General features: G+C 44.9%; 1 protein-coding gene across 1 annotated transcript in view; it reads right to left on the bottom strand.

Annotated features, from left to right (window-relative positions):
* Positions 1 to 11,726: 11,726 nt before the first annotated feature.
* The window catches only part of CCND2 (cyclin D2), a 32,003-nt gene continuing 25,434 nt past the window's right edge, over positions 11,727 to 18,295 (bottom strand). The window contains exon 5 of the mRNA XM_009003440.5: positions 11,727 to 17,149. Coding sequence (XP_009001688.1) covers positions 17,000 to 17,149 — 150 coding nt within the window. The 3' untranslated portion in view covers positions 11,727 to 16,999. The remainder of the gene's footprint in view (positions 17,150 to 18,295) is intronic.

Genomic DNA, 18,295 nt, shown 5'->3' with positions numbered 1-18,295 from the left:
GCCTGTTGATTAACCACCAAAAGCTGGTTAGTCAGAGTCTATATTCTTCTTGTTTAACTTTTTTTTTTGAGACAGAATTTTGCTCTTGTAGCCCAGGCTGGAGTGCAAAGGCACGATCTTGGCTCACTGCAACCTCTGCCTCCCAGGTTCAAGCAATTCTCCTGCCTCAGCCTCCTGAGTAGCTGGGATTACAGGCATGTGCCACCATGCCCGGCTAATTTTGTATTTTTACTACTAGAGATGGGATTTCTCCACGTTGGTCAGGCTTGTCTCGAACTCCTGACCTCAGGTGATCCGCCCACCTTAGTCTCCCAAAGTGCTGGGACTACAGGTGGGAGCCACCACACCCAGCATCACTTTTTTTTTTAATTGAAAGATTTTTTTTCCTTAGGAGCTATTCTCAGTAGTAAGACTAAGATAGTCATAAACTTAAATCTCCAGATAGTCATAATTTAAATCTCCGAGATTTCAAAGATTTTCAAGGATATACATTTTTGAAATTTATGGAGACTTGCTTTGTGGACTGGTCCACAGGCATTTCATGTGTCCTTGTGAAGAATGTGGATTCACTCATTATTGGATGCAGAGTTCTACATATACGTCTGAGGCAAGCTTATTCATTGTGTTGTTCATATATTCAATAACAAATAAATAATAAAAGCTATCTATCCAAAACATTTTTAAAAGTTTATGGGCTTTTTCACCAAATTATGTCCTGAATCTACCAATTCTGGAGTCTCCCTTTGTCCCAGGCTGAGCTCCCATCACCTCTCGTCTGGATTACTGTGCTACCCTGCTGGCGTAGCTCTGCTGCCTCTACTCTGGTACTCAGCCATCGAAGAGATGTCTCTACAATCACATTGTGTCATTCCCTTGCTAGAAAATTCTCTACTGAATTCTCATTGCAGTTAGTATCAAGGAGTACCAACTCCTGCCAGGCCTACATGGCATGGCCCCTCTTGGCCCTCCAGCTGCAATTCTCTCTTCGCTGCCCCTCCTCACCCAGCTCCAGCCATGAGGGCATCTCTCTGTTCCTAGACCATCTCATGCTCATTTCTATCTCAGAATCTTTGCATTTTCTGTTCCTCGTGCTCACAGATCTCTTTCCCAAGGTATTTCCATGGCTGCCTCCTTCTCAGCCTTCAAGTATCAACTCAAAAGTCCCACTCCCAAGAAGTCTTCCCTCAAGCAAAGTAGCCTGAGTCACTATCTATCATCTGATTTTATAGTACTTACATGTGAAATTCTATCATTTATGTACTATTTCCGCAGGTTCATTGCCTGTCTTTCTGCACTAGGATATGGATTCCTTGATGGTGGGGACTGGTCTGTTTCTTTCTGTCTTCAGTGCCTTGAGTAGTACTAGATACATTGTAGGAGCTCAAACAATACTTCTTATCATTAGAAACTATGTTCTTTTCTTTTCTTTCTTTCTTTCTTTTTTTTTTTTTTGAGACAGAGTCTCTCTCTGTCACCCAGGCTGGAGTGCAATGGCGCCATCTCAGCTCACTGCAACCTCTGCCTCCTGGGTTCAAGCGATTCTCCTGCCTCAGCCTCCAAAGTAGCTGGGACTACAGCCCTGTACTATCATGCCTGGCTAATTTTTGTATTTTTAGTAGAGATGCAGTTTCACCATGTTGGCCAGGCTGGTCTCGAACTTTTGACCTCATATGATCCACCTGCCATGGCCTCCCAAAGTGCTGGGATTACAGGTGTGAGCCACCATGCCCAGCCCTAGAAGCCATGTTCTTACAGAATATTTAATGATATAACATTCCCCTGATATGTAATTAAATGAAAAAAGAGAAGAAAGCTATTTATTTATGAGCTTGATTTTTAAGAAAAAATACATATATATTTTTAAAAGTCAAGAAAAAACATGTAATTTATATCAAGGGTTTCTGTACTTGGTAGTTATAATGTTAGAAATGCTTGCTCTGCTCTATTACTAATGAATTTATTTCCTGAGATACATGTATACAAATAAGCAAGGTGTGTTTCACAAGGAAAATTATCCAGAGGGGGAGTGACAGAGACACACAAATTGTTCTCTTTGGCTATTCATACATACTAAAGCAAGGCAACTTACTATTTTTACTGTGTAATAGAATACAGCTGAGAATTTTTTTTAAAAAAACCTTAGTTGAGGGGTAGTGTGTGCCTGGTGTTTGTTCTGCTTATTTTTAATTAGGTCACTTTATGATTCTAAGATAAAGCTCTTTAAGACTTACCAGAATAGAGGCAGGGCACAGTGGCTCACGGCTGTAATCCCAGCACACTTTGGGAAGCCAGGGTGGGCGGATCACTTGAGGTCAGAAGTTCAAGATCACCCTGGCCGAGGTGGCAAAACCGTGTCTCTACTAAAAATACACAAAATTAGCTCGGTGTGGTAGTCCCAGCTACTTTGGAGGCTGAGGCAGGAGAATTGTTTGAACCTGGAAGGCAGAGGCTACAGTGAGCCAAGATTGTGCCACTGCACTCCAGACTGGGTGACAGAGCAAGATTGTCTCAAAAAAAATTTTTTTTTAATTAAAAAATTATTAAGACTTACTATAATAGGCCAGGTGCGGTGGCTCAAGCCTGTAATCCCAGCACTTTAGGATGCCGAGGCGGGTGGATCACGAGGTCAAGATATTGAGACCATCCTGGTCAACATGGTGAAACCCCGTCTCTACTAAAGATACAAAAAAAAAATTAGCTGGGCATGGTGGTGCGTGCCTGTAATCCCAGCTACTCAGGAGGCTGAGGCAGGAGAATTGCCTGAACCCAGGAGGCGGAGGTTGCGGTGAGCCGAGATTGTGCCATTGCACTCCAGCCTGGGTAACAAGAGCGAAACTCTGTCTCAAAAAAAAAAAAGACTTACTATAATAGAGACAAGAGGATTTTAAATTTTAGACTAAAAATGGACAGACAAAACTGACATCAGATAGTACAGACCAAGAGTGTTTGGGACCAACTGAGAACTGTGGTTTCTGTGATTATCCAAGTTATTTCTAACACCACTACTTTGCTTTTTTCTTCTATTGCTTTGAAGTTGGAAATTGTAGTGGTTTATGCAGATTTAATAAAAGAGAAAGTCTTGGGCCTTTACTGGCAGGGATTTTCCTGCACCACCCACTGTCATAATTGATTACATGCTGTACCCTGATGGAAGAACAGAATTTCTAGGCCAACAGAAAATCACAAATACATGGTAAACCATCTGCTTTGTCCAGCGACTGAGAAATAATAATGTGAGCAATGATCCGAGTGAGAAGGGACTGCCAGTCCAACTGTGCCCAGTCCTCCGTCAGCTTGATGTCTGAAGGTGGAGGGAGATTTGTTTTGGCAGCTGCTCTGCCAACATCTGACATCTGTCACCGATAGCTCCCCATTATTGCTGGTTCCAAAAAAATTATATCTGCCAGTCAAACAGCTTTCCTACTGATGGACAGTCGAAAGATGCCTTCTCAGCCTGCCATGCTTCTGGGGAACTCCCCTTTATTTGAATACACGCATCCTCTAATCCCTTTTCATGCCTTGCCCGTTAGCCTGTCGCTTAGTGGAGAAGAGAATGCTCCCCGAGCCCACGTTCTTTGCTGTTTGGAAGAAGGGCAGAGCACCGAGGGGATATGACGAGAGCTGTAAACGCGCATGTTTCACTGCTGTGCTCTTGATGGTGGTCTCATCAGGATCCACAGAAGAGCCATATCCACCTCCACCCCTGACCTTTTGGGAAAGTAACATTGCATCTGTAATGCTTTCCAAAGAAATGAACACAGTACTCGCTGTGTTTGCCTATGTTCGGACTAGCTGATTCTTGTTAAAGCTTCCTATATATTAGGCACTTTACATAGACTACCTCATTTAATCCTTCTAATAATCCAGAGAGATTTTATAAAAGAACAGCGGACACTCAGAGCTTATACAGCTAAGGGGCAGCCCTGGGATTCAAAGCCAGATCATCTTTTTAAGTAAGCCTTTTTCCACTGCAGCATCCTGACTCTCACAATGATTATATGTAATGCAGAAATGCATGATACAGTTGGTAATATTCCAGGCAAGTAGCAAGCACTGAGGGGACATCAACTAGAAAGCCCAAGTCTCTTGCTCTTGCTGGAGCCCTGACAGAATGCCAAGGAAAAGAGAAGACCGGTAGGCCCTAAAGTCCTAGGTGTCCTGGCCCTAACACCTAGGCAGTGCCATGCAGAAGCAAATCTTCCATAGTCCCTTCATTTTGAGTTTACAGTGACATATGAAAAATGTGAGTGACTGCTTTTAAAACGTGGTTCTTCAAGATTTTTGTGAGACAGTATTAACCAAGACATCCAGAGGCTTATTATTATGATTAACCAAGATGTCAGAGCAATGACTGGAAGCCTGCAGAGGCGCCGGGTTCTCTTTCATGTTCCTTCATACATTGCTGGGTCACCCTCAGTGTGGCATCCACCCTTGCAGGGCCTCAGATCCTTGTGTCCATGTTAAAACAATATTTTAAAAAATATTAATCAGCATTTTCCTCCAGTATTTTTTCTCTTCATTTTTGGGCCCTTCCTCCTGTATCCCTCTTTTCAGGGCAAGGAAGGTGGTCACAAAGAACCAAGAAAAACAGTGTCTCTTCCTATAGGATAATGAAAGGAATCTTGACAGAGCAAAGGCTTGGGAGGCCGTGAAGACAGAAGCAAGGCTTCCCTGTCCCAGACTAAGATTCCCCGGGCTAGGAGCCGGAGGGAGCGTTGGAGGAGAAGTAATAATAACACAGATATTCATGGGTCCCTGAATAATAGGGACGAACTAGAGATGCGATTCTTTTCCTAACTGACATAGGTTTGGGGATTTGGGAGGAAAGCAGATCCCATGGCTCCCTCCCTGGCGGAGCCCTGGGGAAGTGGTGAGACCCCTGAGGGGTAGTAGCTGTGCAGTGCACCTAGAGTCTTGAACAGTCTCTTGGTGCCAAGCCCCAGAAGGGTGTGGGAGCAGCAGAGCATTTCTTTTGCATCTGAGAGTAGCAAAAAGTCACGGAGAAAATCACAGTTACACTTTCTGCAGTTCTCCTTACAGTATTTCCGAACATGCAGCATCTATGGATGCGATTTAGGAAAGCTATGACCCAGGCGCTACCAGCAGCTCTGTCTTAATCAGCTCGGGCTGCTGGAAGACAATGCCGTCATCTGGGCAGCTTAAGCACAAACATTCATTTCTCATAGTTCTGGAACGTGAAAAACCGAGACCAGGGTGCCAGTAGGGTTGGGTGAGGGCTCTCTTCTGAGATGCAGAGCCCTGACCTCTCATTGTGTCCTCACATGGAGGAAAGAGGGCAAGAGAACTCTCTGGGGTACCTTTTATAAAGGCACTAATCCCATTCCTGAGGGTTCCACCCATATGACCTAATCACCTCCCAAAGGCCCCACTTCCTGATACCATCACATTGGGAGTTAAGATTTCAACCAAGGAATTTGGAAGGGTGGCACAACATTTAGACACGCATTCTGCTTAAGAATGTGTCATCTAGGGGTAGTCTACTGGTACCCTCATCAGGGCCTCACATCACAAGATACTCTGTTATCTGTACTTGAGTGGACACTTTACTAAGCGTATCTTGAATTTCAGAACTGAGATTTTATCGGTGAAAATAGCAGCCTGTCAACGATCACAATGCAAGTTCAAAAGGGACCTCACTGAAGTCAAGACAGGTGCGTTGGCTGCCTTAGACACATTGGAGACACTCCTCACCCCTGAATGAATGCGGTGAAGAGCCCAGGAGCCTGTGGCCTGCATCTTTAGGACTGCCACTGAGCCTGGTCTCTCCTCCAGCCCTCCAGCCACAGGATTGGGAGGCCTCTGCTTGCTTGTTGCTGATTCTAAGCTAAAAGAATCCTATTTTTGGAATATTCGCCTTGGGGAGGGAACTTTCATGCAAAGTGGCAGTGGAGACAGAGCTCTGGAGTGTCACAAATCATGTCACCTGTGTAGGGCCTGCTGCTTGTCTGCTAAACGTCTGTCTGTCTGCACCACAGAATTTAGTTAAAAACTTGCTTTCCTCATGAGTTAACGGCAAAGTTGTGAGGGAAAGGCTCCACTAAAAATACTCACCCCCTTTAAATTTTTTAGTGGCTATAAATATCAATCAAAAGAACTTAAGAGTGTACTTACGTCAGTATGGGAAAGTCATCGATCCTAATGGGCTCAGTGACGGGTGGGAGGATTACGTCCCCTTCCCTTGCCCCTGTGTCACCACCCTGAGTGCTGTGGTGAAGCAAACCCGAACTGAAAAGGGGGAACAAAACTGTGAATGGCTTGAGATTCAGGTTCTTCCTGTGAAAACTTGAGTTTCAGGGTAAATAGTTTCATTCTTGCACATGTGAGTTTATGAGTGACTCATTTACAACCTGCATAGAATGAGTGTGAAGAACAACCAAGGGGCAAGGGAAAATTTGAAAAAAAAAAAAGGCTACTCCCTTGGTGTATGTTCACTAATAAACTTCTCCTTAGATTAGGTCCTTTACTTTCTTAATGGACTTTGTCTTCATTAAAAAACTGGCTGGGCACGGTGGTTCACCCCTATAATCCCAGCATTTTGGGAGGCTGAGGCAGGAGAATCATGAGGTCAGGAGTTCAAGATCAGCCTGGCCAACATATTGAAACCCCGTCTCCACTAAAAATACAAAAATTAGCCAGGCATGGTGCCACATGCCTGTAGTCCCAGCTACTCGGGAGGCTGAGGCAGGAGAATCACTTGAACCCAGGAGGTGGAGGTTGCAGTGAGCCGAGATCGTGCCACTGGCCTCTAGCTTGGGCAACAGAGTGAGACTTCATCTCAAAAAAAAAAAAAAAAAAAAAAACATCCCCTGATGATTTCAATAAGTGATGTCATCACCCAACACTCCCACCCCTGACACTGGGCTAAAATTCTCATTCTTTCAGCTCAATGCTCTGTATTGAGCAAAGTATAGATCTATCTACAAAATATAGATCAATAAAGTAGCCCAGTGTTGTAGAAGATGCACGACGTTTTGAATTCAGACACGTCTGGGATCCAGTGCTAGCCTAACTCTTTGTAATGAGCCATGCAACCCTCCATTCACTTAGCTACAAAACAAGGTACGAAACTCACCAGAGAGTTAGGAGGATTGCAGGAGAGGCTTGTAGAAAGCTCTTTTGAAACTATGAAACCCCATTTCACAGATGAAAAAACGGAGTCATTGAGTTTACTATGAGTTACTGGTTGGCTCGGTAATGAGCCCAAGGTCACAAAGTGGCTAGGTGGGCAGTCCAGAGCAGGCTGGCCACACAGCACTTGTTTTCTGGGCTAGCCACCAAATGGCAGTCATCTTTTAATTAGCCTCTGAGATCAGGGAGAGCAGAGATCTCATCCCTGGAAAAGCAAATACTGAAGACACATTTGTTCAATGAGGCGTCCCATGCGGAGCACCAGGCAGGTACCCAGCCCTCATCCGTTGAATAAATGAGCAGTGCGCAGGAGCCCCATGGGCGAAGGGGATGATGAAGAGTAATGATTTTCAGTGAATGGGTTGATTGAAACATAACCACAGAGATTTGCACTTTTTCAACAAATCTAGAAATCTCACAGGTTTGTGTTCTCATGGGGTCTCCATGGTGCCAGGAGCACTAAAAATGACTCCCCAGAGAAGCAAAAGCAGGAAAAGCTGTCTGGACGCAGTGGCTCACACCTGTAACCCAGCACTTCGGGAGGCCGAGGTGGGAAGCATCTTTTGAGGCCTGGAGTTTGAGAGCAGCCAGGGCAACATAGTGAGACCCTGTTTCTATAAATTTTTTAATAAAATTATCTAGGTGTGGTGGTGAATTCTTGCGTTCCCAGTTACTTGGGAGGCTGAGGTGAGAGGACCACTTTGGCCTAGGAGATTGAGGCTGCAATGAGTTGTGATCACACTGCTGCCTTCCACCCTCAGTGACAAAGGAAGATCCTACCTCCAGAAACAAAACAAAACAAAATCCAGAAAAAGCAGATCTCTAACCACCCAGCCTATTTGGACCTACCTGGAAACCTGTGCCTGGAGCTGAGTATTGGGATCTCAAAGGAATTTCAAAAATCTGGCCCAGCCCCAGGGTAATCTGATAACTAAAAGTTCATAAAGACATAAAGAGACCGTAATGCTTAATGAGGCGTGACGGTCTTTATCTGAGAAGAAGAGGTTGTGGTCCACAACTGAAGAGAGTATTCCAGGTCTGTCTGTGGTGGAGAAGGCTGGAAGAAGATGACTCTACCTGGGGTTTATTGGATCCTCCTTCCTCGCCCGGGAGGTAAAACTGACACAAATTAGGCTACAGAGCTGTCATCCCTAAGCCTACTGGCAGGTGCTGTGAAAGAGAGCATCGGGTTCAGTGGGTCGTGGGGTGGGCAGGGGGTAGAGAAAGGGGCTGGTCACACTCAGCTGCAGCCCTTGCAGCCTTGCAGGCCTGTGGTTGCCAGGACTTAAATTTCCCAAGAGTCGTTAAAATCCTGACTTTTATGTGAAAGCTCTCATCTTGTATTGACAAGTAAATCCAAGACAATTTCAATCACTGTGGGAGTCAAGCTAATTATGTCTGCAGGCTGGATTTGGTCTGCAAGCTGCCAGTGTGCCATCGCTGGATTAGACATGGAAAAGAGTCGGGAAAGGTGACAGACCAGCACCAGCCACCCCAGATAGAGTCACGATGTGGTAGGTTCAGGATCCGCACAAGGTGCAGATGGGAAAGGCCTGAGGTTCGTTGGCCAGGCTGCCCTGGAGAGACAATACAAGCAGGGTGCTGCTCCTGCTGTCTGCGGTGGGTCGGGAGGTGCTCCCTTCCCTCTAGGGCAGAGCCATCCTATACCTGGCTGGCTCTGGGTTTGTGAGGGATCCCCGTCTGGGGCATTAGTACCACCTAGTGGACTTCGCAGGAAGAACTGTATGTTGAAACCATGTGGACAGTCATTTACCGGACTGGTAGGGGTTAGGGCAGCTGAACGGCCAGAAGCAAATCAGTATCAAAGAAACTGTGATAATGGATAAATTCAAAGAAGCTTCAGGGGATAATCAGACAGAGGCCAGGGAGGTAAGTTGAGCTGGTCTTGCTGCTTTCTCAGGCCACCCAGTTCTATTTGACGGAGCCTATGGTCCGAGCTGATGGAATCTGCCCCTCCAGTGCGGGGCAGGCCTCCAAAGCCCAATGACAAGGAAAGCCACCAGTCATCTTGAAACTTCCAGCCTTCTTTCTTTAAGCCTCATGAGAAATTAGGTGGGTGGTAATCCCAAATCAATGTTTGTGACTGTGCTTATCCTGGTTCACAAGTGTAACATCTGTGTTTATAGTGTTTAAAATCTATTAAATTGTGTGTGCTCTTCAAGCTGCCTATTTGAATATTTTCTCTTCATTAAAAGAAATTACTTCCCATCTCTTTTATTTGTGGAAAAGGTCACATTGTTTCCATTTCTAAGCTATGCTGACCCACACGAACTTCCTAAAAAACGCGTTTTCCTAAAACCCACTTGCTTGAGGAAACCTTTCCATCTCCTCTGAAAGGGCCCCCTCCAACGCCCATCGATTTCCCCTGGATTCATTTGCATTTGCTGCTGCTCCTCTCGGCAATTTAATAGGCCTGTGTGTCCTGGGGTTCTCTGTGCTTTTCCTTAAAGGCCCAGTACAGGCCCCACCTAGACATCAGCTGTGAGCCCTAGGCTTATCTTGATACTCTGAATCTCCCAGCCCCGTCCACAGCAGTTTTGCTGTTGCTGTTGTTGCTAGCAGAGCCGGGGAGAAGTAATCTGGTGTAACATTCAGCTTTTGAGTACTTGCTTCATGTCAGTATTTTGACAGCATTATTGCTAAGCCAACCGGGAAGTCGGATTTTGGTGATACCTCTGCCTGTTGAATAAAAGCTCCAGATCTCTGAAAGACATTAGATACAAAAGCATTCCCTTGAACACACACAAAAAATCGGGGATTTCCAGGTCTTCATTGCATTTTTAACTGCCACTTTCAGGAAAGGCACTTTTAAGTTTGAGATTTTCCAGTTATAAGATGATCTGGATCTGAAAGAGCATGGATGGGGCAGTGAGATTTATCACCGCTCGACTGTGTGCTTCATCTGCCCTTCCTGCCCTTCCAACATTCTTCACTCAGAATGGGGGAAGCCTGGCAGTGTTGCTGGGTGGCATTTGGGAGTGGGAGTAGAGTTGTCATGCTATAAACAGACAGCATTGCTCCTACAGAGCAAAAAGATGGGGAAGGGGAGGGAGAGGGACCCAGTTGGACGTTCTATCATGCTGAAGAGAATTCCAAGGATGGTTATGAATGGTAACCAGAGGCCCTTGACACTCCCTAGAGGCCAGCAAACTTCACTAGGCAGAAACCCAAGAAAAAGTTACCCGTTTGTCTCTAAGAATGGTGGATGTCAATGGGGAATGGAAACAAAGGGGAATTTGTAGGGTCCTTGTAAGCTTAAAAGTTCTATTAAGTGAAGTTACTTGAGATCCACAGGGAATATCTTAATCTGGACTTCCCCAATGGCCAGTTTAAAATCTTATTGTTTACAACTGAGGTCAGAATTAAAATGGAAAGCAGCCTTCAGTGACTTTTGGACAGAAAAGTTTGGAGAAAATGAATTTTATAGTAACATCAAAATGTCTATTAGAACTTGTGCAAAGGCTCTAACGTACCTAATCTGTACAAAAAAATAAGAAAATTAACTGGGTGTCGTGGCGTCTGCCTGTAATCCCAGCTACTTGGGAGGCTGAGGGAGGAGGATTGCTTGAGCCCAGGAGTTTGAGGCTACAGCAAGCTGGATTTGTGTCACTGTACTCCAGGCTGGGGGACAGAGAAAGACCCTGTTTCAAAAAAGTAAAAAATGAAAAAAGGCAGGGCATGGTGGCTCATGCCTATAATCCCAGCACTTTGGGAGGCTGAGGCAGGCGGATCATGAGGTCAGGAGATCGAGACCATCCTAACACAGTAAAACCCCGTCTCTACTAGAAATGCAAAAAATTAGCTGGCCATGGTGACATGTGCCTGTAGTCCCAGCTACTCGGGAGGCAGAGGCAGGAGAATCATTTGAACTCAGGAGGTAGAGGTTGCAGTGAGCCAAGACTGCGCCACTGCACTCCAGCCTGGGGACAAAGCGAGACCACATCTCAAAAATAAAAAAAAAAGTGTTTATTAGGCTGCCTTCTGTATACCCACCACACTTGGGAAGAAAGCTGGTCTGAGGAGCTGAGGTCCAAGAGCAGCTGAGCCTAGGGCCCTGAAATTCATTCAAGCAGTATGGAGACTGTCATGTCCCATTCCCAGGCTCTGCTTTTCCAGACTCCACCAAGGGCAGTTGTGGCCTGTGTCTCAGAGGAGGGGTGCAGGAAGGATCAGAAATCAGCTGGGAGCCACTAAGAACAGCAGGCAGAAGCCAGGAAAGCTGCAGGGGCAGGGTTCCCCAGAATCTGGAGTTGGCACTGCAGGCTTCTGGTTCTCTCTCATGCCAGGAGCTGCTTCCACACAGCCTAGAGTGAGTAGCTGGCAACAATCAGGGGTATCCCGAGGACCAGTCATACTGTGTGTGATGTACCACCTTCTGAAGGTGGACTAGGTCTTCTTGCTCATAATCCGGCTGCATGGGTACCATTCCAGGTTCAAATGTGTCTTTCATGTCCCTGCAATTGTTGCGGCAGCATAAAAGAGCATTCTGACATGAGACAAGTGTATTCCGTTCTGAGGACTGCTGGTCAATAAACAAGTCAAAAATGGCCAGATAGTTTAGGTCAAGGTGAGTTTATTGTCCAAATAGCATAACCTAATTGCATTCAAAACCATTTTCAAATCCATCTTTAAACTAGTCAGAAAACAGGTTATTATTTTTTTAAATCACTTAATACTGAACAGATAAGACGTCTTAAAATGCAGCTGACTCTATCATGTCACCATCACAGCCAATACAACATTTTGCCATACTTCCTAAAAACCTTTCTGCATACACTGATCATGCTACTTCAGCACTTTCTAACGTCCTGACCAAATACACACCCACACCTCTTATAGAGTACATTGTGAGAGAATAACATTGACTTGATATGGCATCACACTCGTTTTAAAGCAAAAAAAAAAAAAAAAAAGGAAAAGAAAAGAAAAGAAAAAAGTCCAAGACGAGAAACCATAACTGAGAGAGAGAAGAGAGAGAGCTGAGGTACATGGTATAAGGGTAATGAACATAATGGAAAAAATCCAATGGCCCAGTGATTCGCTGGGGACGTAAGAGTTGGCCAGCAGTAAGAACTAAACCAATTAAAAATAAAAACAGAAACTTTGTGTTTCAAGGACAGGCACCTGTCAAAAGACATTGGATACTGTAATGGCTACAGTCAGTAAGGCACTTTATTTCCCCAGAGTAGGCTGCAGGCAAAGGAATGAAGGCTGCAGCTCCAGCGAGCACGTACCCATTTGCTGATGGCTTCTTAAAACCTGAGCCAAGAATAGGGTCTGAAAGCCCAGCCAAGTTTAAAAGCAGAGACACACGAATGTAGTATCGTTGTGCCTGAAATGACCATTCTGGGTCATTTCATCCAGAATCATCAAAAGCCATGTGGTATGAGGAAGCAATAAACATCCTCTGGAATCTTCTTACCCTATTTTGCACAAATGGATGGCTGCATGAACAGCTCTTGTAAATCGCTCTGAGTCCACACCAACAGAAGACTGCACTCATTCTATAGCTACAGAGGGTTTGTTGGCTTAAGGGGACTTTATCGTCTCAGCATTAATTTCCCTTTTAAAGCTTTTCTCAAGGTTGGACTGTCTCAGAGATAAAGAGGAATCCTTTGGGCTTACAAGCCGACTGGCTTACTCAGACTTCCTCCCCTTCCTACCTCCAATTCCCACACTACCAATATTATCTTCTTGAACTAGAAAATCAATTATTTACATGACATAAGGTGCAAGTCTATTTCTTCTCCCAGCCCTGTCCCCTGTGGCCCATGGAGAGAAAATTCCCCTGCCCTCTTTGAGAAAGTCATCTGATCTTGCCTAATGTTCTTAACCTTTCAGTCCCAGAGCTCCCTGGGCACAGTCCGGAGAGGCCCTAGAGGTGCTAGACAGCAGGAAAGCGGCAGCTCCATCCTGCTAGGAAAGGGATGCAGTGTGACGCTGTCAGGGTTGTCTTCTCCTCTCTGGCTTTGTCACGTAAGCCATGTGTGCCCCTGACCTGGCTTGTAAGAGGCAGAACAGAGCCTCCAGTACAGAGCACACAGACCAAGGGTAACCCAGGGGTAAGGCATGCTGTGCTCTCCAGTGGGGTCCTGGGGCAGTTCAAAACAAAGCCTCCTGGAAGAGCAGCTCCTTCTTGAAGGAGCTTGCCTCTCAGCACGCATGGGGTGTTCTCCAGAGGGAACTGCCCTCGGCTTTCTCCTGCAGGCTTCTTGGCTATTATGGACCCGCATGGAGTTTAATTATGCTTAGCATATATTTTTGGCATACTAGGATTTCTTCCCCCTAGGATCTGGCCAAAAGAGGGGAAGGATTACAATTTGGCAGGCCGGGGGAATGACTCAGCCCCCACTGATGGAGAGAAAACAAACAGGTGGAAGTAAAGACGAGATACAAAGACAGTAAGGTAGAAAAAGACCAGGTAAATTTGGAACCCCTTTAGTGGAAGGTGAGAAAAAGAGAAAGAACAACAACAAAAAAAGAACGAGTTCAAATCCACAGGGAGAACCCCTCTGGAACAAACTCCTACCAAGGAGACCGAGATCCAAAAAGAGGGCAAAATCCAAGATTCTGGATTTTGGACATATTCGGGATTCGTTCTTTTGTTTAAGCAGGGAGCAGGCAAAAAGCCCAACAACCCGGCACCTTCCCATCAACAGCCCCATACCCATCACCACCAAGGCCCCAAGGATGGGAACGAGAAAAGCTAGGACTCAGGGGCCTCAGGGCGACAGGAAGAGTGGAAAGTTACAGATTGTAAATAGAGTCGGAGAGGCCTGTGCCCTTCCTTATATGTCGGGTTCTTTCATTTGCTGCTTCTGTTTAAGCTCAAGGGTCAGTCGCCATGAAATGAATTTGCACCTCGTTTCCTCTTTAGGCTCAAAGATTCCCAAGAACTCCAGAGTTCCCACTTTCCCCATTCTGTGGGACGTCTTGGGGCCCAGGAGAGTGTGCTGAGCAAAGCTGGCTCTTGAGAAAACTCTGGCTAACTTGCTGGCTGCTCCACCTTCTTCTCCAAAACTTCAGAATTCACCACCCACTGTCCCACCAGAAATCCCCTAGAATTTTAGGGTCATGCTAACTACAAAGTCCTGAACATTTCTAAACACACTTCCCTGGAGACTGACTCATCTGGAATTTCACCTCACAGAGAAGCAGCCTCTTCACCTCCCTTCAACTACCATCCCATATTTATCTGACCTATTTTTATTGTCCTGCCACTTCAGTGTGATTGAAAACCCGAAAACCATTTAGTACCGCTTAGCAGAGGACCTGGGCTTGCATAGTGCTTGCCTGCACAGTTTGAGACAGAGGAGGGAGAAGGAAGCACCACACATGTGGCTTGCTGCAGATTCATCTACTCACAGATTCAGACCTAGGAAATCTGCAGAGATGATCCTAAACTCAAGGTGTCCATGCCAGGGAAGGGGAAAGACGGAGGAAAAAACTTCAAGATGAAAGGGTCCTTTGCAGATGAAGCCCCGCTTTTGAAAAAGCTGCAAGATGAGGCTCTCCATACAGCCTGCTGGAATTCTTTTTAGTCTGTTTCCTGATACCTGGTACCTAAGTGCAAATCACGATGTTTGTACTGAACGTCTGCCTTGCAGGGGAGGGAGGATCCCTTGGTTCAACGTATTTTTTCCATCATGATGAGGATACCGGGATCAAACTGGGAGCCCAATGGCCTCCATGACCAAAAAGGTCCCTGGGAGTGAGACCGCCCTGCCTTCCACCTGAGCGGGAGTTCGGCCCTGCTCACACTCTTCTGTATCCCTCACATGAGTGGGCTCCCAGGCAGAAACTGTACGGTTGTGAGGTATAATGAAAACAAAAGTGAATCATTGTCTTGTAGTTATTGATTTCGTCCAGTAAACCTGAGGTAAAGAATACTCCGTCTTTGAACAATGTGATCAGAGGAAAAAAAAAAAAAACCAAAAAACCAAAAAGAAAAAAAAAAAAAAACCATGAATAGGCTACGAGAAGAAAGCAAACTACGGAAGGGCTTTTCCAGTACAAAGAACTCCTATCTGAACCATCTACTTCAGGACCTGGAATTTAAGCAGTAAAATAATATATTATAAAAATGTTTATAAAATAGCAGCACACTCTGTGAAACATTACAGCTAGGTACTGTCAATGCGAATAAGGATGGATGATTTTAGCTTCTTAGCAGCGCAAAAAAAAAAAAACTGAACAAAACAAAATGAAAAAATAAGAGACCCTTAGATTTTTTCCCATCTTCAACCCTCATACTGTGAAACAAGGCAGAATCTGTGTATAAAGTAATTCTTCAAAGTAGCCCTGTTCTGATTTTTGTTTTTTACTTGAAAAGGCAAATATTTTAACAAATAGCTTCATTACCTATCAATTACAATTGTGCAAAAAAAAAAAAAAAAAGTTGTTGCTCCAACCTCTTTGCTAACTGAATGCCTCTAAGAAGTGGAGAGGAAAAAAAAATTCAAGTACGCTGAATACAACTTTGCAATAAAATTAACAATGACAAACAAAAAGAAAAAGAACAGAAAAGGGAACAAAATGCCACACCCTGATGTTCAGCCATCTATCTTTGCACCAGCAATAACTTTTCTTTCCATGTCCAAAGGAGAAGTACAGAGATGGGAATTAAGATCCTTCTGCGCCATGAGAATGGCAGTTTACAGGCTTTTCTGAGGAATGTTGTGATGGGAATGTCAGCAGAAAGGGGGTGGTGTCTCAAGAGTCCTGGTAGGAACACCAGAACTGTGTACCAAAGAACGTCCGATAATAGAAGCGAAGAGTAACCCAGACTGGGGGCAGGAAGAGAAGAGGAGCACTCAGCTTGACTTGCATAAACCATCCCATCTATCGCTTGGGAACAATTTTTCAAAGTGCTTTTCGAATGGAATGGTTTATAACAATGCTAAACTGTGAACCAGACATGCCAATCAGCACCAAAAATTAGTTTTGTTTTCTAAGAAGAAATGCCAAGGCCATCTTACCCTTTTAAATAGAATAACAGAAAAGATTCCATTCTGGTTCCCACCCTTGGTCTCCATCTGCCTCCGTTTCATGTGAGTTTTGGTTATGGTCCATAGCTACATTTCCCCGTTAGATAGCAATACGGTGGTGTCTGCAATGAACTGCATTTGGAAGAAGCAGCAGGATGTCACAGAACATGAAACCCAGGAGCCTGTCACCTGTGTCCAACTGGCAAAATCAAACATCTTTTTTAGGTAGCAGCTACTGTAGACAGCGAGAGAACGTAATGCAGAGATCCAACCATGCTCCTGACTTAGTAACAGGTGGCTGAGAGCAAAACCATTCCAAATGGTTCAATCATGTTGAGAGATTGTTTTGTACTCCCTCCCCATCATGTCCCTCCTTATCTCAATTCCTTCTTGAGTTCATTGCTTTGCAATCTAATCATGCCATAAATGGCGTACACAGTTCCTTGAAATTATACTACAAGGGGGTGTATGTGCTATTCATAACATGAAAAAAAAAAGTCTCCTCTAATTTGTTCCCATATTGCAGGCATACATATTCTCTAACTACTCTGCAGGTTTTCCTGTAAGCATTTTACTATTACTTTTACATAATCAAACAATAACTGTTCGCATATACAAGGGATTCCCTTATGCTGTACTTCAAATAGGCACCAAATGCTTTTTATTATTCGGCTTTTATAGGACCTTTTTCTCTCACTTCTAAAAGATCTTTAAATATGATCTAGGTGGGGGCAGATTTTTTTTTTTTAAGTTTCACCCTAAAACACAAAGAACAAAACATAACCAGAAAGAAGGAGAGAGCAGATTATGAGTGCGCCTCTCTTGCGGCCCGACTGGCATCCTCACAGGTCGATATCCCGGACGTCTGTAGGGGTGCTGGCTTGGTCCAGTTCATCTTCCGACTTGGATCCGTCGCGCTGGTCCTGACGGTACTGCTGCAGGCTATTGAGGAGCACTGCCTCAATCTGCTCCTGGCAGGCTTTGAGACAATCCTAGAACAATGGTCCAGACCAGAGCTGTTAATAAGAGGAACTCGACACAGAGTATCCTACCAAGAAAGCACGCATAATTGAGCCTGCGTAATTCTATGCTAGTTTCCAGTAGGAATAAATGTGAAGTAAAGGAGGGATGTTCTTAAAGTGCCAAGGAACCTCAGTACACCAGGCGGGGTCCATGGGCCGGCAGCATCAGCATCATCACCTGTGAGCGTGTTGGAACTGCAGAATCTCAGTCAACCCAGGCCGAGCTAATCAGAACCTGCATTTTAGCAGAGCCCAGGTGATGGGTATTTTGAAAAGCATTGGCCTAAATGATGGTCTGCTTATGGAGGCCTGGTACTCAAGGGACCCACCAGATGCTTTCTGCCCGGGGAGGCTGGGAAGTGGCAGAGAAAGGGGGAAGGCTACTAGAGGTGCTACGACATTAGCAAACTCAGCCCCCGAGAACTAGAGAAGGAAACCAATAAACCAATGTGCTGACCGTCACATAAACTGTAAATACTTTGCTTTTTTTTTTTTTTTTTTTTTTTTTTTGGAGACAGTCTCACTCTGTCCTCCAGGCTGGAATGCAGTGGTACGATCTTGGCTCACTGCAACTTCCGCCACCCAGGCTCAAGCGATCCTCCTGCCTCAGCCTCCTGAGTAGCTGGAATTACAGGCGCACACCACCACACCCAGCTAATTTTTGTATTGTTAGTAGAGACGTGGTTTCACCATGTTGGCCAGGATGGTCTCAATCTCTTGACCTCGTGATTCACCCTCCTCCCTTTTGTTTCTTTCACTGTGCAATTCTCACCACCTAGAGGGTTTCTATTTTGCCAAGCAGAAGACCATTATCTTTATTTCCCAAAAATCTAAAATGCACCTAGCCAGGCAAATTGGTATTTGCTGCCCACCCAACATACTCGCAGGTGGCACTTAAGTTATTTAACTTTTCTGATCTCAATTTCCACATCCATAAAGCAAGGACAACAAAACACTCAAGAGTAAAGGGCAACTGAGATGATCCTGGCATATGTGTAGTGCTAAGCGGAGCTCAATAAATGATCACTATTATGTGTAACAATAAATTGGTCCTGAACCTGAAAGAATTCCTCAGATTTCTTTGAAATGAGGTATAGATTAGTGTTTAGTCAAGAC

This window comes from Callithrix jacchus, chromosome 9 (genome assembly GCF_049354715.1).
Source record: "Callithrix jacchus isolate 240 chromosome 9, calJac240_pri, whole genome shotgun sequence".
Classification (NCBI taxonomy): Eukaryota; Metazoa; Chordata; class Mammalia; order Primates; family Cebidae; genus Callithrix; species Callithrix jacchus.
The sequence above is the reverse complement of the archived record's forward strand: the minus strand, read 5'-3'. Positions and strand labels throughout refer to the sequence as shown.